This window comes from Myotis daubentonii, chromosome 19, assembly GCF_963259705.1.
Source record: "Myotis daubentonii chromosome 19, mMyoDau2.1, whole genome shotgun sequence".
Taxonomy (NCBI): Eukaryota; Metazoa; Chordata; class Mammalia; order Chiroptera; family Vespertilionidae; genus Myotis; species Myotis daubentonii.
In genome coordinates this window covers 12,779,115-12,801,415 of record NC_081858.1, presented here as the reverse complement: position 1 = coordinate 12,801,415, position 22,301 = coordinate 12,779,115, and the positions used below count along the sequence as shown (strand labels likewise).

At 51.8% G+C, this 22,301-nt stretch overlaps 2 protein-coding genes across 2 annotated transcripts; both read left to right on the top strand.

Moving 5' to 3' along the window:
• The first annotated feature begins 5,603 nt into the window (after window positions 1-5,603).
• Window positions 5,604-7,707, top strand: HCAR1 (hydroxycarboxylic acid receptor 1). Its single transcript, XM_059675916.1, has one exon. The coding sequence runs from the start codon at window positions 6,145-6,147 to the stop codon at window positions 7,165-7,167; it is 1,023 nt and encodes a 340-aa protein (XP_059531899.1). The 5' UTR covers window positions 5,604-6,144; the 3' UTR covers window positions 7,168-7,707.
• An 8,583-nt stretch (window positions 7,708-16,290) lies between these two features.
• HCAR2 (hydroxycarboxylic acid receptor 2) lies at window positions 16,291-18,763 on the top strand. The gene has a single exon (XM_059677171.1). It carries the CDS (start codon window positions 16,396-16,398, stop codon window positions 17,506-17,508), a length of 1,113 nt encoding a protein of 370 aa, XP_059533154.1. The 5' UTR covers window positions 16,291-16,395; the 3' UTR covers window positions 17,509-18,763.
• Window positions 18,764-22,301: the final 3,538 nt, after the last annotated feature.

Below are 22,301 nucleotides of genomic sequence, written 5' to 3'. Positions count from 1 at the left end.
TCTGGTTGTTATGGATTCGTTTGGTTGCCATACACACACACACACACACACACACACACACACACACACACACACACACACACATATATATATATAATTATTTTTTAAAATCTTTATTGCTGCCGTAACCGGTTTGGCTCAGTGGATAGAGCGTCGGCCTGCGGACTGGGGGTCCCAGGTTCGATTCTGGTCAAGGGCATGTACCTGGGTTGTGGGCACATCCCCAGTGGGAGATGTGCAGGAGGCAGCTGATCAATGTTTCTCTCTCATCGATGTTTCTAACTATCTCTCTCCCTTCCTCTCTGTAAAAAATCAATAAAATATATTTTAAAAAATCTTTATTGTTGCAAGTATTGCATATGTCCCCCTTTTTCTTCCTATCAATCCCTTACAGCCCATCCCCATTCTCCACCCCAGGCCCCCACCACCCTATTGTCTGTGTCCATGGGTTATGCATATACTAGTATGCATATAAGTTGTTTGGTTGATCTCTTCCCACCCACCTCCCTAGAGCTCTTTTTTTAAAAACACATTTTTATTCATGAGAGAGAGAGAGAGAGAGAGGGAGAGGGAGAGAGGGGGGAAGGGAGAGAGAGAAACATCAATGAGAAGCTGCCTCCTGCACACTCCCTACTGGGAATGGAGCCTACAACCCAGGCATGTGCCCTGACCGGGAATTGAACCAGCGACCTCTCAGTGCATGGGGCAATTCTCAACCCACTGAGCCACCCCGGCCAGGGCAGATACAGAGCTCTTAAGTCCCTAGGAATTTCCTGGAGCATCTTTTGTCCTAATGAGGTGATTCTTGGTGGGCTCCTGGATGAGGGCTGGTCATCACAAAGACCAAGCCATGATCAGAAGCTTGGAATTTTCAGCCCCACCCCCCATTCTCCAGAGAGGGGAGAAGGCCTGGAAATGGAGTTAGTGGTGGGTCACACCTATGCGATGAGGCCTCCGTAAAAGTCCCCAAAGTAGGGGGTTCAGAGAGATTCTGGGTTGGTGCACAGATGGAGGTGCTGGGAGGGTGACACACCCCAACTCCATGGGGACAGAAGTCCTGTGCTTGGGACCCTTCCAGAACTCACCCAACACACCTCTTCATCCAGTGCTCATCTGTACGCTTCATCACATCCTTCATTATAGAACAGACTGATACACGTAAGGGAGGGTTTCCCTGAGATCTGTGGGCTGTTCTAACATATGGCAGAATCTGCAGAGGGAGGTCAGGGGGACCTCGAATGGTAGCCAAGAGGGACAGAAGTTGCGGGTGACCTGGCACCGGAAGTGGGGGGCAGTATCATAGGACGGGGCCCTTCACCTGTGGGACCTGGGCTAACTCCAGTTCGTGCCGGAATTGAACTGGAGGACCCCACATGGTGTCGCAGGGAATGGCTTGGAGCGGGAGGACACCCCCCACATCTGGCATCGGAAGTGTTCCGCGTGGGGCAGCAGCGAGAGAAGAGAGGAGAAACCCACAGGAGGGGTGTGTCTCCCCAATGCGTGACCACACACAGCTCCTCCGCCTACACCTGCTGGGCGCCCCCGCAGGAAAATCCACTTCCTGCCCTGCCACATGGAAAGTGACATTATCTTACGAGGCATCGGAGCAGGTGGCACGGCAGCGCCCACGATCACGCCGGATCAGCCTGGCCGGTGTGTCTCACGTCTTGCGATCTGCCCATCCTGTGGGCTGGTGTCTCCTCGCAGCCAGGAGAAGAAGTCAGCTGCTGAGGTCTGGCGTCATCTACTCGTGCTCACTAGTTCATTCATTTACCCAACACATACCTACCGAGCGTCCCCTCGAGGCCAGGCGCTGGGCTGTGCTCTGGGCACGCAAAGCTAGATCAGACCCCATGCTGGTCTTCCCAGAGCCGGGTGGGTGGGGGGCTGGAGGAGGACGCAGGAGTAAGCCTTTACAACACGGGGTGGCAGGAACGCACGGAGGGGAGGGCCTGACCCTGACCCAGACCAGAGAGGGAGATCCCAGAAGGCTTGGGGCAGAGGAGGTGGCGTCAGGGGCTTCCTTGATGTTGGCCACAAACCATGTGTGGCCTTTAAATTTTAAATGAATTAAAATGAAATCGCGTTGAAAATTCAGTTCCCACTAGCCCCATTCCAAGTGCTCAAAAGCTCCACGTCTCTTCCAGAACATTCCCACCATGGCAGGCAGTTCTACTGGGGCGGGCTCTCCCTCCCAGGGCACGCCGCGCCTCGACCTTTCTCCTCTGCTCCCCCCACAGGCGTGCATCTCCTAAGCTCCAAGGGACCCCACGAGACCTGCACCCAGGGCGCAGTGGGCAGTGGCAGCTCACCCCGGGCTAGCCCCCTGAAGCTGTCCTCACGGCCCCTTTTCTCTGACGTCTTAATAAACCAAAGCAGCCAGCAGCCTGGGCTCCTTTCCCCACCTAGTCCCTCTCCTGTTGCTTCTTCTGTCCTAGGCTCTGTCTTGTTTCACTGGCCCCAGCTTTAATAAATGTCCTCTCAAAATAAAAATTAAAAATAAAAATAAAAGAGCCCTGGCTGGTGTGGCTCAGTGGTTGAGTGTCGACCTATGAACCAGAAGGTCACAGTTTGATTCCTGGTCAGGGCGCATGCCCAGGTTGTAGGCTCGATCCCCAGTGGGGGGTGTGCAGGAGGCAGCCAATCCATGATTCGCTTTCATCATTGATGTTTCTATCTCTCTGTCCCTCTCCCTTCCTCTCTGAAATCAATAAAAATATATTTAAAAATAAAAAAATAAAATAAAAATGAAAGAGCCCTGGCTGGTGTTGCTCAGTGGTAGAGCAATGGAGCATTTGAGCATCGGCCCAGGAACCAAGAGGCCGCCGGTTGATTCCTGGTCAGGGGTCATGCACAGATTGTGGTCTTGGTCCCCTATGGGCACGCAGGAGGCAGCCGAGAGATGATGTTTCTCTCTCATCGATGTTTCTATCTCTTTCCCTCTCCCTTCCCCTCTCTCTAAAAAAATTAAAAATTAAAAAAAATCAATAAAAAAAACACCTCAGAGTTCCACTAAATAACCATTTTTGTTTACTTTTATTTTTCAAATTTCAGTTTAATTTTTAAGATTTAAGTGTAGTTGGTATCAAATATTATATTAGTTTCAATAAATCAATAAAGCCTCTATTTTTGCATCAGGTAATATCATTAATAGCTAGAAGTCAAAATAAGATCAGTAATAAAACCTGGTATAAATATTTTAAGACTATTTTTAAGAGCAGTTTCAGATTCTAAGCAAAAAAAGATTTCCAGACGTTATCAACAATAGACTTTCAGAGAAACAGAAACCAACCTTTTCTTCCTTAATCCTCTGCCTTCCAGCTAATTCTACAGTCAAAGAGAAAGGGAAGGTGACTGAACCAGCAGGAAAGGATGAGGGGGGAAAAAGCAGGCGTTCCACAGGAAAGGGGAAGCACTGGTGTTTCCGAGAATCTCAACAGCTTCTGCTAACAGAGAATCAAGAAGAGTTTCCAGCCCTGGCCGGTGTGGAGCAGTGGATAGAGCGTCGGCCTGCGGACTGAAGGGTCCCGGGTTCAATTCTGGTCAAGGGCATGTACCTTGGTTGTGGGCACATCCCCAGTGGGGGGCGTGCAGGAGGCAGCTGATCAATGTTTTTCTCTCATCGATGTTTCTAACTCTCTATCCCTCTCCCTTCCTCTCTGTAAAAAATCAATAAAATATATATATATTTTGGGGGGGGGGGCTAATAAAATGTTTTTTTTTTAAAAAAAAGAGTTTCCAGCCCTGGCCAGCGTGGAGCAGTGGATAGAGAGTCGGCCTGCGGACTGAAAGGTCCCAGGTTCGATTCCGGTCAAGGGCATGTACCTGGGTTGCGGGCACATCCCCAGTAAGAGGTGTGCAGGAGGCAGCTGATCGATGTTTCTAACTCTCTATCCCTCCCCCTTCCTCTCTGTAAAAAAAATCAATAAAATATATTTTAAAAAAAAATAAAAAGAAGAGTTTCCATTTGCTGACCCTATTAAGGCATTCCGAGTTACCCACCTGGCCTCCTCTTGGGGTGTTACAGCCTGTAACAGTCGCCCCATTAGTCAACACCCTCTCACAGAATCACCAAGCCCCAGAGTGAAAGAGGCTGCTGGGAGCTCCTCTGAAAAGCAGGACGGAGGCACCCAGATCCTTCGTCTAGGCCCCTTCCGCCAAGATCACAGACTTTGTCTCCAAGCCGCTTGGATCAGTGGGAGAGCTAACTGTAGATGTTTGATGGACACACTGATTTAGTAGAAGTGACGAGGCGGCCAAAGCGAGCAGGAAAGGGGCAGGAGAAAGATATTGGAAAGATACCACCTCCGAAGGGCCTGGTGTGACCTTTAACCAAGGGCCAAATCCCACAGAGACCAGGTCTGTGAATGAATGGAGTGGACCCGGTAATAGGGAGTGGTGGGGACTGTGGCAAAAGGGCCTGTCTAAAGGGGGCAGCTCTCTCAGCTGAAGCTCTTCGTTACTCTGCGGGCATGTTGGCCCAGTGTAGCCAGATCTCACCGTTTCCCAAAAGAGGCTGGAAATACAGGTTCTCATAGGACAGCCCAGGTTTTTAAAACATGTGGGCCACATCAAACTGGTTTTCGAACCAGCTATGGCCCACAAGGCCATGTAGCTGTCACCTTAGCCGATGCAAGGGAGCTCAGGCTGGCTTTTGGGGGGGAGGGGGGAGGAGGGGGCGTGGAAAGGGATATGATAACATCTGTACTTTAGAAAAATCCCAGTGCCCCGTGTGGGAGAGGAATTACAGGGAACGGACCAGAGGAGAGGAAACCAGTTGGGAAATGCGGCCCTTTCGGCAGCTGGGAGGTGGCAGGGGTCCAAGTGAGGCCCGCAGCCGTAGAGAAGGCTGATGGGGCGTCTGGGATTCAGGGGGAAGAATTCTATCTGCCTCTGGCACACGGCAGGCATTCCCTTGCTGGCTCCCTCTCCTCACCCCTACCCTACACTGGGAGCCGAAGGCACAGGGCAGATAGATGATCTCAAAGACCAAAGGGACGGAAATTTTAGCAAAGACTCCGGCTGCAGCGCAGTCTAATTTTACCCACGGGTATTTTAGAGGTAGACCTCTCTTGACCAACTGCCCCAGCCCTCAGGCGCCCCCGCCAAATAAAAAACATATATATATATATCCCGGAGTTTGGTTCTGCGGAGCAGCCAGCGGGAAGCTCAGAGCCAAACCCTCTTCTGCAAACAGCAGAGGGAGGCCCGGCTCCCACACAGGCTGTGCCATGGAGACAGACCTCCGAGAAGCGGCTTGGGCTCATGTCACGGTCTTTTGCTGGTTGTGCAACCGGGTCACTGGTGTCCAGGGAGGGAGGCAAAGGGTAGGAGGTGGCGAGTAGAAGGGAGGGAAGGCCCACGCACTTCAAAGAAAACACTTTTTAACGGCCCACACGTGTGGCTTTGACCGCGTCTTTCCTCTGCCGACCCTTCTGGGTTTTGAGGGCAACGTTTTCGGGCGTGGGCACAGGAAATGGCCCTGCGCCTCCCTGGTTTTGCCTCTCTGGTTTTGGGCAGCGCCCCCGAGGGCCCCCTGGGATGAGTGAGAGGACGGGGGCAGTCAGGCAAAGGTTAGGGAGGGAAGCAAAGCGGTGGCCCCGGACGGCCGGGAGGGCTCCCTCCGGGAAATGTTTGTATTCCTCCTCCTCCGGAGGGAGGGAGGACAAACAAGTTCTTTCGGTGCCTCCCGGGCAGCCAGCTTTGCGCGCTCGGCGCAGCGCCCGCGCGGAGCAAGAGCTGAGCGAGGCTTGCAAGGAAAACGCGTCTCCCGATTCCTCTCCGGCATGAGCCGCGCGGGGCCTGCCCGCCGCTTCCCACCCATGGCCACGTCCCAAAGCCTGGCGGGGCCACGCGCTCGGGCTCTCGGGGAGACGGGCAGCTCGTGACCCGCGCTCTGGAGTCGGGACCTCCCCGAGGCTCCGGTTTCCCGGCTGAAGGTGCCGTTCTCCGTCGGTCCGCGCGTGCAGCGGCTGCATCCACCACCCACCTGTGCGCTCGGTGGGCACCTGCGCCCCGGGGTTGAGGAAGTTAGAAAAACTGCAGCAGGGGAGTGGCGGCTTTCAGACAAGCATCTGCGTCTCTGCGGGAGCCCCGGGAGACTCCGGAGCACTCACTCGCCCGCCCGCCGACCGCCCGTCCGCCATGGACAACGGGTCGTGCTGCCTCATCCAGGGGGACCCCATCGCGCAGGTGATGCCGCCGCTGCTGGTCCTGTTCTTCGTGCTGGGCGCCCTGGGCAACGGCATGGCCCTGTGCGGCTTCTGCTTCTGCATGAAGACCTGGAAACCCAGCACCATCTACCTGTTCAACCTGGCGGTGGCCGACTTCCTCCTCATGGTCTGCCTGCCCTTGCGGACCGACTACTACCGCCGGGACCGGCGCTGGGCCTTCGGGGACGCGCCCTGCCGGGTGGTGCTCTTCATGCTGGCCATGAACCGGGCCGGCAGCATCGTCTTCCTCACCGTGGTGGCCGTGGACCGCTACTTCAAGGTGGTGCACCCGCACCACGTGGCCAACGCCATCTCCAACCGCACGGCGGCCGGCGTGGCCTGCGCGCTCTGGGCCGTGGTCATCGTGGGCACGCTGTACCTGCTGCTGGAAAACCACCTGTGCGCGCAGGGCGCAGCCGAGTCCTGCGAGAGCTTCATCATGGAGTCGGCCAACGGCTGGCACGACGTCATGTTCCAGCTGGAGTTCTTCCTGCCGCTGGGCATCATCCTGTTCTGCTCCGCCCGGGTCGTCTGGAGCCTGCGGCGGCGGCAGCAGCTGGCCCGGCAGGCGCGCATGCGGAAGGCCACGCGCTTCATCGCCGTGGTGGCCGCCGTGTTCATCACCTGCTACCTGCCCAGCGTGTCGGCGCGGCTCTACTTCCTCTGCACCGTGCCCTCCAGCGTCTGCGACCCCGCGGTGCACACGGCCCTCCACGTGACGCTCAGCCTCACCTACATGAACAGCACGCTGGACCCCCTGGTGTATTACTTCTCCAGCCCCTCGTTCCCCAAGATCTACGCGAAGCTCAAGGTGCGCAGCCTGAGGCCCAAGCGTGCGGGCCGCCCCGGGGCGCGGAGGCGGGAGGAGATGCCCATTTCCAATCTCTGCCCCCGGAGCTGCACCGGCGGCGGCGGCCTGGCCAACCACGTGCAGAGCCAACCTTGCCTGCCGTGAACCGGCGCTCAGACAGAGGGACGGACAGACAGACGAACAAAAAAGGACAGGGTGGCGACTCAGAAGGACTCCCTGCTAAGGGGTAGGGAGGGGGCTTTGGAAGGGCCGTCGCCCCCTCACTCTGCTGGAGACCAAGTTCAGGCCACTGTGCGTTTGGGGAAGGTGCCGGCTGAGAAGTGAGTGGGTTGATGACAGTGACAGGACATTGTGTGTGTATCAGGGGCCTGTGTATGCTGGGTGGAGGGTGTGTGTGTGGGGTGGGGTGGGGGGAGCGTCTGGGGAGGTTAGGAAGGGCTTGGCTCCTGTGTAATATTAACCGGCGGAGGAAGTAGGCACAAGTGTTTGAACCTGCCCTGTTCTCTCTCCCCCGGGGAGTCAGTGAACTTGATGACTTATCAGTATTTCCTATCCTTTGCCCCAAAACCCTTACTTGTCTTGGAAAAGAGAAACAGGACTAAGTCAGTACCTTTCTGTCGGGCGGAGAGAGGCTCTGCAGATTGGAATGTCTTGATTCGGATGCTTTTCGTCTTCACGGGAGGGAGGAGGAAGGGGGAGTGGGGGGGGGACCCTCTGTTCATTTCTGGACTTCTCAGTAGCCCAAGAAGAAGGACAGCAAAACCATCCGCTCTGACGTCCTGGGAGCCCCCCAGGTTTTCTGCAGCCTTTGCATTTCAAAGGACATGCCGTGGGGTATGTGTACCTGCCCTGGTTTTTCCGGGGGGGAGCTGAATGCTTGAAGAAAATCCCACTGGCTTTGGGGGGTGCCAAGTGCCCTGTAACTGCCTCTACCTGCTTGTTGTGTGAGTATGAGTTGAAATTATTCGTTTGTCCTCCGGCCTTTACTGAATTCACATTCTGTGCCAGACACCGTGCTATGTCCCTTTTACCGGGAAGGTCGTTAGTCAACTCCAATAGGACAGCACGGTTTATTTTTGGGGGGGGTGGGAGGCAGAGAGGTTAATGACCCTCACCCTTTCAGTACAGTGCGTAGACCGGTTCCTGTAAACGGCAGTGTTTTCCTCTCACGGAGGGTTCCGCACAAACACCAAGGCGGGTCGGGGTCAAGTGTCCCTTATAAACTCGTAGGGCCCCCAAAGCCAGATGACTCTACGACGAGACGGGCTGCTCTGCCCTGGATCAAGGACCGACCCCAAGCCAACCTCAGCTCCATTCTCAAGCCACAGGGCGGTGAGAGTCGTTCTCAGGCACCTTCATCTCCACTTTCTCACACTCCCAGGGTGCTCGCTGCACCGAGGGATCTTCCTTACCAGCTTTTCGCTCTCCACACACCCCTGCCGGCGATCTCAGAGGCATGGCCTTCGAGTGAGCCGTAGGAAGCAAAAGCATGAATCCCAACTCAACCACTTACTAGAGGTGTGATGTGGAGCAGATTTTACTTAACCACGTTCAGCTTTCATTTCCTCACCCCTCAAGCAGGGGTAGAGATGGCCTGATATTGACTTCCAAAGGTCCTTGGGCAGATTCAACACATTTAAGACCCTGAGGCATGGGGCCTTTGCTCACTGTTATAGTCCCAGTGCTTAGATAGTAGTTGTTCAATAACTATCTGAATGAATAAGTGCATGGAAAACATTAAGCACAGTGTGTGGCAGTCAGGATTCAATATTATGGCTTTTTATGTTAACACCAGAGTCCCTTGGCCTGGCCTGCGTCCTCTCAAAATCAGGGACCCCTCGGGGGATATTGGAGAGCCGGTTTGAGCCTGTTCCCCACAGGCCAGGCTGAGGGGCCCCATTGGTGCAGGGGGGGGGGGGGGGCGCAGAGCCTCTAGTATGCATATAAGAACTTTGGTTAATCTCTTCTGCTTTCCCCCTCCCCCTTGCCCCCTCTCCCCTTCCCTCTGAGATTCATCAGTCTGTTCCATGTTTCCATGCCTGTGCATTGAGCATCTGCCCTCTGGTGGTCATTGTATGTCATAGCTACTGGCCGAACAGTCAGCCGGAAGCTTAGGCTTTTATATATATAGATACTTTACACATAATGAAATGGAGGCACATACATCATTTCCCTTGGGGTTCAGAGCCCCCCTAAGTAGCTGCAGCATGGCCACACCCAGAATTCTTCCACTCTCCAGCCACTTGGGGTGGAGTGAAGGCCAGGAGTCTTATCAGCATCAAAGACCCATATACCCCTCCTGATAGGAATTTGTGAAAACCCACACTTCTGCTTTTAATTCTATTCTTAGTTCTCATTCTCTCCCGGGCTGCTCCATGATTGCTTCATGTCAATAAAAATGGGTTCCTAAAGCAAGTTCGTGTCCCATGTGCCTGACGCTATGTTCAATGACTCATAAGATTTTACCCTCCACAGGAAAAAAAGTCTAACCAATTCAAAAGCTCACGGTGGGCAGAGGTTCTCACTGCAAAACAGCAAGAGCAAATAAAAGAAAAATCAAACAAAAACCCAAAGGCAGACTCGACTCTAATTGTGCTTCCCTTTTTAAGTCCAGAGAATGTGACAAAAAACAAATCTTATCAAGAATCGTTTTTCAGGCCCTGGCCGGGAAGCTCAGGTGGTTAGAGTGTTGTCCCGATTCCCCAAGGTTGCGGGTTCGATCCCAGGTCAGGGTACATACATGAATCAACCAATGAATACAGGGGTAAGTGGAAAAACAAGTCTATCTATCTCTTGTCCTTCTCTCTCTCTCTCTCTCTCTTTCTCTCTTAAAAAATAAAAAAGGTCTTCGGAAATTGAAAGGAAGAGGAGGAAACTTTGTTGACGGATGGTTTAAACTACCTGGAATAGGGAAATGGAATCAACTTAGAAGAAACTTTGTTCCTCTTACTTAGGGTCTTTTAGGAAGTCACATAAACTCGAGTATTAGATCATATATTCTATGGAAATTGTATGAAAAAAAATAAAAGATACCTTTTATTGGTCCTGATAGTGTAAAAGATTTCAGTTCTGGCCTATTCTCAGAATGGCCTTCCTTCCCCTTTAGTAAAAATGAAAGGATTAAAAAATAGACTTTAAAACGAAAGCTATAACAAGCGACAAAGAAGGACACAGCAATTCCACTTTCTGGGTATTTATCCAGAGAAACCTAAAACACCAAATTGAAAAGACATATGCATCCCAGCATTATTGACAATAGCCAAGATACGGCAGCAACCTCAGTGTCCATCACTAGATGAATGGATGGATAAAGAAATGGTGCATATATACAAGGGGATGTGACCCCGCCATAAAAAAGAATGAAATCTCACCATCTGCAGCAACATGGATGGACCTGGAGGCTATTGCGCTCCGTGAACTAAGTCAGACAAAGACAAATGCCAGATGATTTCACTTACGTGTGGAATCTAAAAACCAAAATAAACAAACAAGCAGAACAGAAACAGACTCACAGATACAGAGACCGTTTTAACGGTTGCCAAGTGGAAGCGGGGTTTGGAGGGATGGGTGAAAAAGGCGAAGGGATTAAGAAGTACACATTGGAGCCCTGGCTGGTTGCTCAGTGGTTAGAGCATCGGCCCCAGGACGGAAGGGCCTCGGGTTTGATTCCCAGTTAAGGGCACGTGGCTCGGCTGCAGGCTCGATCCCCCGCCCGGGTCAGGGAACATGCAGGAGGCAACCAATCAATGTGTCTCTCTCACTTCCTTGTCTCTCTTTCTCTCTCTCACCCTCCTCCCTCACTTCCACTCTTTCTAAAAATCAATGGAAAATGTCTTCAAGGTGCAGATTTTAAAAAAAAGAAGTACAAATTGGTGGTTACAGAATAGTCATGGGGGTGTGAAGTACAGGCTAGGGATATAGTCAGTAATATTGTAACAACTATGCACAGGTCCAGATGGGTATTATGTTTATCGGGTGATTACTTCATAAGTTACATAAATGCCTAATCACAAGGTTGTACTAATATAATATGTCAACTGTAATTTTAAAATAAAAATATAATTTGAAGGGTGAATGAGGTCTGAAGCCGCAGGGGCTGCTGAGAGCGGATTAGAACGAGGGGTCAAAGCCGACTGTTGAAGGTTCTAGAACACAGTGGGCACGTGGCCACGCATGGTCTCAGCCTGCTTGCCTTTCAGCCCTTCTGTTCCACGGAGGTTTCCAATGAGTCAGGACCCCATCGCGGCAGTGAGTGCATCCATGGCCGCGGGACCAGCTCCACGCTGTGCCGGGCGAACCCCATGCAAAATGAAAATGTAAGGCCCCTTGTTTAAAATAATATTAAGAATTTTAAGGTGGTGACAGCAGAGCATTACACTAAACAAAGGACTCTCCTGAGCTCATCCATAAAACTGGGGTCCTAAATTTTATATGGATGGATAGGTGGATAGCAAGATAGAAGATAGATAGATAGATAGATAGATAGATAGATAGATAGCTATTGAGGTGGAATAAACAGATGGCCTCACATATGGGCCTAATACATATTAGCATCCAGTGATGAGACAGCAGGAGTGGGAAGGGGTCAATGTTTTATTTCTTGTGAAGGTTCATTCATTCGTTCATTCATTCATTCATTCATTCATTCATTCATTCATTCCCTCTTTCAGGGAACACTTTTTAGGCACCAGCTCAGTACCAGGCACAGTAGAAACACAATGGAAAACGTAGCTCCGGACCCCATGGGTTCTACTGTAGAAACGAAGGGGGAAAAAATAAGCTCTCCTTGCAGGGTAACTGTGATGAATGTGGGTGACATGGCTCGACAGGAGAACCCAGCCCTTCATCCTGGCTTAGGTGGGGGGAGGCTTCTCAGAGGAAGTGACTCATGAGCCGAGGCCTGAGGGATGGGAAGGAGGGAGGCCAGCAGATGACTCGGTGGGGAAAGGTAAGGCAGCTAGAGCGCAGGGAGGCGGGAAGCAGAGTGGGGAACTGCGGGAAGCCCGTGGGGCCGGGAGCAGGAAGCCAGCCTGGGCCGCAGCAACGGGAGAGCCACGCAGGAGAGAAGGGGCCGGAGGTTCGTGAACAGCCTTTTAGATTTCGTTCTTTTTAAAAAATACATCTTTTTACTGATTTCAGAGAGGAAGGGAGAGGGAGGGAGAGAGAGAAACATCAATGATGAGAGAGAATCATTCATCGGCTGCCTCCTGCACGCCCCCTACTGGGGATCGAGCTCACACCTGGGCCTGGGCCCAGTCCGGGAATCGAATTCCGATAGGTCGATGCTCAACTACTGAGCCACGCTGGTCGGGCCAGATTTCATTCTCTAAAATAATAATAATAATAATAATAATAATAATAATAATAATAATGCAATGTATTTGATTACAGAAGGCATATGTATGTTTTTTGTTCAAAATTCAGACACAAATATATAAAGTAAGAAGTAAAAGTCTCACTCTGGCCGGTGCGGCTTGGTTAATAGAGTGTCGGCCTGCACTCCAGAGGGCCTTGGTGCATTTTGTGTTAATTTTGGGGTACAGTGCAAGGAAGGGGCCCAACCTCACTCTTTTGCATGTGACTATCCGATTGTCCCAGCATTATTTATTTACTTATTTATTCATTTATTTGAAAGAGAGGGAGAGAAACCCAGGTATGTGCCCTTGACCAGGAATCAAACCCGCGGGCTGACGCTCTAATCATTGAGCGCACCGGCTAGGGCCCTATTATTCTTAATTTAAAAAAAAAAAAATTAGTTCCACCCAGTCCGTTGGCACACATTCAAGCTGTAATACGATCACTAGGCACGGAGACTCAAGTTCACCGTGCAAGTCATGGGTGATAAGTGAACTTTCCTCGAATCCCGGCGGAGCCACTGCCGTGGCTGTCGACATGATTCATTAGAACCAGTTTCTGTACAGCTCATGCGCTGGTAAGGAAAAGAACAAATACGTAAGTGGAGGGTGCACGCAAGACAAAACATGCCCGCGGCGAAGGGAGGCCAGGAATGCCGCAGCAGGCCCCCAATCCGAATGGGGGGCGGGGGCCGAGTTGACATTCTGCCCGCGTACCCTGAGCTTTGGTTTAGAACAGCGATTTCCACCCTTTTTCCTCTCGTGCACACTTCAACTAATGACTGAAACTCTGTGGCACCCCAGAAAGGGTATTTTTTGCTGATCTGACAAACATTTAAAAAAATAGCCGAAACGGGTTTGGCTCAGTGGATAGAGCGTCAGCCTGCGGACTGAAAGGTCCCAGGTTCAATTCTGGTCAAGGGCATGTACCTGGGTTGCAGGCACGTCCCCAGTAGGAGGTGTGCAGGAGGCAGCTGATCGATGTTTCTAACTTTCTATCTCTCTCCCTTCCTCTCCGTAAAAAATCAATAAAATATATTTTAAAAAATAAAAAAAAAAGGTATAATTACGTTTCGTTCACACCGGACAGCTATTGTTGTGTTGGCTGTTGCCATGTTTTAATCTGACAACCTAAGGTGAAGAGAGGGCAGCGCCCCTGGCGGCAGGGGCAGGTACTGCGTGTTTGACAGCCTGCGGCACGCCCGCCCGGTTGACAAATGCCTGGTTTGGAATCGTAGGACGTGAGAACTTGGGAGGAAGCTTGAAGTGAATCCTGTCATTTGCAGGTGAGGAAGCGGAGGGGTTCGGAGTTGGTTCAGGACAAAGCCAGAGCCACCGGCCTCTCCAGCTTTTCTCTCTTTTTCAAGCTTAACAATATTGGTTATTCTTTTTTTCTTTTTTTTAAAATATATTTTATTGATTTTTTACAGAGTGGAAGGGAGAGGGATAGAGAGTTAGAAACATTGATGAGAGAGAAACATCGATCAGCCGCCTCCTGCACATCTCCTACTGGGGATGTGCCCGCAACCCAGGTACATGCCCTTGACCGGAATCGAACCTGGGACCCTTCAGTCCGCAGGCCGACGCTCTATCCACTGAGCCAAACCGGTTTCGGCAATATTGGTTATTCTTGTCTAATTTTGTCCACGACAACGAATTGATTTTTTTCTTTCTCTCTCTGTCTCTGAAATCAATCAATAAAAAGCAAAAACCTACACAAATATTATAAATTTGTAAAATGTAGAAAGGGAGGGTCCCTTGCAAACTTTCGCTCCCAGAAATAACGTACTGGTTGGTTTCTCTGATTTGTGGTTAATCAAGACCCTTAGGATGACTGTACGAGCATCACTGACAAGTCCACATCTGGGATGGCCACAGGCAGCAAGGCCGGGAAGCAAATGCCAATCATTTCCCGGGAGACTAAGGCGCCAACACAGAGAACGAGGCAGCGTGTGCTATGGTCAGGACACAGGCTTCGATGCCAGGGCTGATCCACACCCACCCTCTGCTCTTTTCTTTTTTCTTTAAATATATTTTTATTGATTTCAGAGAGGGAGAGAGAAACATCAATGATGAGAGGGAATCATTGATCGGCTGCCTCATGCATGCCCTACACTGGGGATGGAGCCCACAACCTGGGCATGTGCCCTTGACCGGAATGGAACCCAGGACCCCTCAGTCCGACGCTCTATCCACTGAGCCAAACCAGCCAGGGCCCACGCTCTGCTCTTATTGGCTGGGTAGCCTTGAATACATGACCAACCTCTCTGAGCCGAACTTTCCTCATTTTGAAACCTGAGTCAGTAATAGTCCCTACCTTCCGGACCACAGGTGAGATAAGACAAGAGAGTGTATTTAAGGCACCAGCGTGGGGTCTGACACATTGGAAGCTCCCAGTAACATCGGTGCAAACATCACCTTTATCATCGTCTTCATCATCAAGTGTGTCTGGTTCTTGGGAGTCTAGTATTAGATCATCCTGACTAATCCACTATCGAGAGTCTACCAACCTCTACTATTGAACCTGGGCGTGCAACTGAAAAAACAACTTTCCTATGATTATATCTATCTATATCTATATCTATATCTATATCTATATCTATATCTATATCTATATCTATATATATAATTATTTCAGAGCTAGAGAGACAGACACCAATGATGAGAGAGAATCATTGATTGACCGCCTCCTGCATGCCCCACACTGGGGATTGAGCCTGCAACCCAGGCCTGTGTTCTGACTGGAAATCGAACCGTGACCTCCTGGTTCATAGGTCAATGCTTAACCCCTGAGCCACCACCAGCTGGGCAACTTTCCTATTTCTAACTCCAAGTAAAAGCAATTTAGAAACTTGTAGCAAAGCAAGAAGTTGACAGACCCAAATGTCACGGGTAGAAACGTTCTGCAGCCTTACACCCAATTATACCGAAAAGCAAAGAAATGATGCGTGAAACGGTGACCGGCTTCGAAGCAAGAGTTCAAAGTCCTCTTAGGTCCTGTCACTCTGAGTTACATTATTAAAAAAAAAAAAAAAAAAAGAGGGGGGCTTTTAAAATATCACACGCTAAGCGGGGGAGGCTGTGCGGGGACGGGGGTACACAGGAACTCCCTGCACTTTCTGCTCGATTTGGCTGAGAAGCTCAAACTGCTCTCACAAACAAAGCTTGCTAATGCTTTAAAAAATCACGTACTTCGACATAAATCACTTGAGCAGGAAAGCGTATCGAAATCTAACACGAACAAAAAACCTCGGCTGGTTGTAACACACCCCTGGCAAGGCTCCCACCGTCTTAGGAAATTGTATGCTGCTCTCAAGTTGCTTTTTTCTTTTTTCTTTTTTTTCTTTTGCAAAAGTAGAGCTTCATTACAGAGTTCTACAGAAGCCAGCCAACCCATTGCTTGGGCGGAGAAGATGGGCATGGGGGACATAGCACCCACGTCACGTGTCCTCGTGAAATAGACAATGACTGTGTTCCCGGCGTCTCCAAAGGAAACCACGCGCCTGCTGCTCCCTAACCCACGTGCGTGCGGATACTGCCTCCCCGTTCTTAATGTTTCTGGACAGCCAGGCTGCTTAGCCCAGTGAGTCGTTGTCGCTATGGGCGCGAGCCGACCCCACGGCAGGGAAACCGTCTCCCGCACTGAGCAGGCAGCAGACAGGCTCGCAGAGGGATGCCCTGCGCGGCTCCGTCACTCCCCACGACGGGCGGCGTGCCCAAACCCATCCTTTGCATTTAGAACGTTTTGTGGGTTCCTGTCGGCTCAGGGGATTTTTATTACTTATTTATGCAAACAGCCGGTTGCTTAAGAGCCTTGCCGGCTTTTTTTTTTTTTTTTTTTTTAGCGATTTCGTAGTTTCCTGGTAACCAGTCATCTATTTCAACACCCCGACGTGACATAAAGGCGGGCGGCGAAGCTCACGTCCTCCACACAGACACACACCTCCCTCCGTGAGCACAGCCTAGGTGAGGCGCTCCCCGCGCCAAGAGCCAGCCGGCCGGCCGGCCGCCGCCCCTCATGCAGCCGCACCACCCGCACGACCGGGAGACTCACTTTCTGCCCATCGACAACAAGAACTGCTGTGTGTTCCGGGATGACTTCATCGCCAAAGTCCTGCCGCCCGTGTTGGGGCTGGAGTTTGTGTTTGGGCTCCTGGGCAATGGCCTGGCCCTGTGGATCTTCTGCTTCCACCTCAAGTCCTGGAAGTCCAGCCGGATCTTCCTATTCAACCTGGCCGTGGCCGACTTCCTCCTGATCATCTGCCTGCCGTTCCTGATGGACAACTACATGAGGAAGTGGGACTGGAAGTTCGGGGACGTCCCCTGCCGGCTGATGCTCTTCATGCTGGCCATGAACCGCCAAGGGAGCATCATCTTCCTCACCGTGGTGGCCGTGGACAGGTACTTCCGGGTGGTCCACCCCCACCACGCCCTCAACAAGATCTCCAACCGGAAGGCGGCCATCGTCTCCTGCTTCCTGTGGGCCCTCACCATCGGCCTGACGGTGCACCTCCTGTACAAGAAGATGCTGGTCAAGAACCACGACGCCTACCTGTGCAGCAGCTTCAGCATCTGCAATACCTTCCGCTGGCACGACGCCATGTTCCTCCTGGAGTTCTTCCTGCCCCTGGCCATCATCCTCTTCTGCTCCATCCGCATCGTCTGGAGCCTGCGGCAGCGGCAGATGGACCGGCACACCAAGATCAAGAGGGCCATCACCTTCATCATGGTGGTGGCCATCGTCTTCGTCATCTGCTTCCTGCCCAGCGTGGCCGTGCGCATCCGAATCTTCTGGCTCCTGCACACGATGGACAACTACGTGACGGAAGAGACCTGCGGCATCTACCGCTCGGTGGACCTGGCGTTCTTCATCACCCTCAGCTTCACCTACATGAACAGCATGCTGGACCCCCTGGTGTACTATTTCTCCAGCCCGTCTTTCCCCAACTTCTTCTCCGCCTTGATCCACCGCTGCTTCCGCAAGAAGAAGCCGGAGGAGCCGGATAACAACCGGAGCACAAGCGTCGAGCTCACGGGGGACCTGAGTGCGTCCAGGAGCGTCCCGGGCGCTCTGATGGCCGAATCCGGGGAGCCGGGGAGCCCCTCTTACCTGACTGCAGCCTCTCGCTAAGCAGCCAAGGAGGGAGACTGTCACCAAGAACCAACGTCTCTGGAGAAACCGTGCCGTGCGGCCGGTGCCCAGAGGAACACCATGAAGCAGGGCCTGAGGTTTCTGGGCCCGGCCCGGCCCGGCCCGGAGGACCTGACTCAGAGGAGCGGTGTGGGTGGAGTGGGCCGCTTGGCTGCAGGGACGGCAGACATCTCGGAGGAACAGAGAGCGAAACTTCCGCTCCATCCTGGACACCCGCGGAACTGAAGGCGGCAAAACTGTCCAGGTTCCCTGCCCAGCGAAGTGGGAGCCACAGAGACGCCGATCGGTCGGCACCTGTGATTCATGGGGCGTCTGCCCTCCGCCTGCCTGAGGCTTGGCTGGTTCTCAGCTCCTGGGGCCCGTGCCTGGCCTGTTCCCGGCCCCGGCTCCGGCTGAGGAAAGGAGAACGAAGTGATTGGAGAGGAGTTGCCGCTCCTGGCGGGAGCCCAGGCATCGTTTCCCAAGGCCTCGACCACCTGGGGCTCCTTGGGATCAATTCATCTTGCAGCCAAGCTTTAGCAGAACTGGACTAGACAGACTCATGAACTTTGGTTAACATCCCAGGTCCCCGCGGTGGTAAGAAGGGGGTTAGCCCGAGAGAGACAGTGTTACAAAGGGAAGGAAACGGCATTTGTGCTGCAGCCGGCAATTAATCCATTCCTCCCTGTTGACACGCATTGGAAGGCTGAGCCGTTAAAAAGGCGTCAGGGAAAAGAGCTGCTCCCACCTGTTTGCTTTTGTCATTAAAAGGGAGATGCCGGCTGCCAGTGGCCAGTGGCCCGGGAAGATGCCTCCCGGCTCATTTGCGTGTGTTTCTGTACTTGTGAGAAATCCACCCCGTCCATACACTTGGAAGTGGGACACAGTCTGGGCTTGCATGTGTCTGGGTGACAGTTCACAGAAATGGGAATGCTTGCTCAAGCAGGGACCTTTATGGGTTGTGAACTGTGTCCTGGTAGAAAAATATCGTCTCCTGTAATGTGAGAAGGCCGAGGACGCTGAGACAGCGAAGTTAAAATTCCACATGCACTGGGGCCAGGGCATAAGTAAGAACCACTCCGTTCGGAAGGATAGTTGCAGACAGGAGTGCAAGAACAGATTGCCCTTGCGTTTGTTTAGATTTCAGTGAATATTGCTCTTCTTATTTGTGTATTTTACAAAACTTATTTGTGTATATTAACCAATGTTTCCCCCCTCTCCCCCCAACAAAATCAATAAAAACTTAAAAATAAAATGGAAAAAAAAAAAAAAGGAATCAGGCCGGACTGGGGTTTGCATAGAAGGGGGAAGACAGAGCTTCCCGTGGAGTCGTTTCGGTTCCCCTGCTGCCGCGGAAGGGAGATGTCCGGTTTGAGGCGGTGGTGTGTCCAAGTTTCTGTTACGCCTTCATTTCCAGCTTCTCGATTCTTCAGCAAGACAGGTTTGCTCTCACGCCCTGACTGGGAGGCAGATAAGATATGCAGATATGCAGGCTCCCAGCTGAATGGCAGGCAGTCTCCCTTGAATTGCACGTTTTCAGAGCACTTTGTTTATCTGGCTCTCCAATCAGCTCCTAGGGGTAGAAAGTTAAAAGCAGGGGTCACCTGAAGAGGAAGAAAGACATGGCAGAGAGGAGCCCCGGGGGTGGGGGGGAGGGGGGCTGGGGGGGCTGGGGGGGAGTAGGGATCCCTCACCCCCTGCGGGTGAGTCAGCGGGGAGCCAGGTAGAGCCGTGCCAACCTGTTCGCAACAACTCACATTTGTGCATTTGCTCATTCATTCCATTCATTTTTTTAAAAAATACGTTTTTATATGTTTTTAGAGAGAGAAGGGGAGATAGGGAGAGATAGAAACATCAATGATGAGAGAGAATCATTGACTGGCTGCCTCCGGCATGACCCCCATTGGGGATGGAGCCTGTGATCCAGGCATATGCCCTTGACTGGAATGGAACGGTGACCTCCTGGTTCACGGGTTGACGTTCAACCACTGAGCAACACTGGCCTGGCGGAAGATGCCTTTTTATCATTGTTTAATTCCAGGGCCGTAAGGATGCAAATAACTGAAACCAAGTTCACATCCGGGAAAGATGGTGGCGTACCTCACAGAACATCAGGGAGAGGGAAGCCAGGCTGGGGCAGCTGCAGGCGACCAGCTCCAGGCCCATCGCCCCCAGCTCTTAGCCAGGAACGTGACTCCGCCCTCAATACCTGTGTCTCTCAGGCCAGATTCCCAGAGCAGAGAATCTGATGGAACTCAAACCACTCTTCATGAAAAAGAGTCAAGACCACGGTCACACAGCAGCCGGGGGAAAGGGTATTTTTAAACGATTGTTTGTGTAAAAACATGCTCTCTGCCAGGCATTCCTCTGACAACATTTCAGCTCACCTTTTGTTTCATCGACTTAAACCGCATGTGTGGGCTTTTATCAGAGTCCATCTCAACTCTCGCGCTGGCAAAATTCCTGCCGTGTTATAAAACGATGGTCCCAGGAGAACGAAGAGGTGACCCCTCGACCTTCAGGGAGCCTGGGGTTGACATTGCCCCAAATCCACTCAGGCGTGGACTCTCATCTGTGAGTCCCCCAGAAAGGCTTGCTGGAGGATGAAAGTCCTGTTATCGGCACGTGGCTTAACACATTTGTGGCAAATGCTCTCGGGCGGCTTGGCTGCGTGAGTACCTGCTCCTGAAGCTCTGTCCGTTAGGTTGCCTGTCTTTAATGACAAATGAAACATGACTATTTTGCAAGCAGAGCTGGATTCTCTTTGGGCTCAAATTGAACATTTGGCCACCCTCTGAGTTCCCGGAGAAGGGGGGTTTACAAGCATCAGGCCTGACCCAGAGTCCACAATCCCACGGCCCTGTCAGCTGAGAGGCTATGCTTCTGGCCCTGGCTGGTGCGCTCAGTGGTTGGGCGTTGTCCCGGGCACCAGGAAGTCACAGTTCGATTTCCGGTCAAGGGTTCATGCACGGGTGGTGGGCTCGATCCCCAGTAGGGGGCGTGCAGGAGGCAGCCGATTGATGATTCTATCTCATCGATGTTTCTCTCTCTCTCTCTCCCCCTGCCTCTCTCTCTAAAAATCAATAAATTATTTGTTTAAAAAAAGGGGGGCAGGGAGGCCTAACCAGTTGGCTCAGTGGATAGAACGTTGGCCCTTAGGCTGAAGGGTCCCAGGTTTGATTCGGGTCAAGGGCATCTACCTTGGTTGCAGGCTCTATCCCCTGTAGGGGGTGTGTGGGAAGCAGCTGGTCAATATGTCTCTCTCATCAACGTTTCTAGCTCTCTATCCCTCTCCCTTCCTCTCTGTAAAAATCAATAAAATATATATTTTTTTAAAATGGCTAGTACCCCTGGGATCTTAACAAATACTGATACGCTCAGCACTCCAGCCATACCCGGGGGGATGGATTTACAGCCCTCAGTGGGTATTGGGAGGAGAGTATGACATTCCCAATACAACTGGGAGAAGATGAGAGAACCAACGGACCCACGCTGCCCTCAGGTTGAAAAACCGTGGGTTTCTGTTCCGCACTTCGGAATATGAAGCTTCAGTAGGAAAATGGTAGGGATGGTCCATTTTTGCTTTTGGTAAAGCAACACGATGCAAAGATAGACTCACCACCGAAAGACGCCCCATTCCTCACCACCGTTCGACCTGCTGTCGCTGTGCTGGGTGTTTTACACAGACGACCTCATTTCACCCTTTCGGCAACGTCAAAGGGTATTGAAAGGGGCTATTTCCGTTTCACGGATGAGGAACTCTGAGGCCCGGAGAGTTGGAATAATTTGCCCGATGTCCTACAACCCGTAGGTGATGTGCCCGGAGTACAAACGCCTTAAACTTCTGAAAAAAGGCCAAGTGAGAGATGGGCAACGTGAACTGAAAAAAGTAGGGTGGGTACCTGGACCCCTTTGGTGGTCACTATTTCTGGAACTTCCCAGGCTGCCCAACCATTAGACCCGCAGGTACCTCCCAGGCCCCGGCTGAGATCATGTGCTTAAGGCACTTGGCCTAGTGCCTTGCGCTCTGTGAATATTTGTTTCCCTTCCCCAAAGCTAACTGGCGATGGCCCCTTTCTTCCTTGTGGAAGGTGCTCCTTGTCTTTCTAAAGAAGCTACCATCTCACAAGGAAGCAGGTTAGGGTGTTCATGCAACATTGGTTGCGATAGTGGAAACCAGAAAACCTAAGTGTCCACCAGCAGGGGGTTAGATACAGAGTAACACCGGCACTCAATGCAATACTGCACCAATGGAGAAAAGTAAACTTGTATCGATAGGACTGAATCTTGAGCTTGGCATCTAGACCAGTGGTTCTCAACCTTGGCTGCACATTAGAATCACCGGGGAATCTTTTTAAAATCCTGATTTCTGGGCCTCATCCTCCGGAAATTCTGTTTCTTTGTTACTAATGTTGTGGCCCCACCCCAGAACAAAGAAACAGAATTTCCGGAGGATGAGGCCCAGAAATCAGGATTTTAAAAAGATTCCCAGGAATATATATCAGTTCCGGGGAGAACCAAGATGGCGGCATAGGTTAACGCCGGAGTTTGCTGCCTTGAACAACTACTTCAAAAGTGAAACTAAAAGACGGAACGGACATCACGCAGAACCACAGGAAAGCTGGCTGAGTGGAAGTCCTACAACTAGGACACTCAGAGGAGGCGCAGTGCTGAAGTCAAATTCTGAGGTGTGGAGTGCGCGGAGCGGGCTGGCGGCGGAGGGCGCGGTTGGCGTTTTCAATCGGGAGGGAGTCGCAGACTCTGAGCTCCAGATCTGGGCGAGTCTTTAGGGA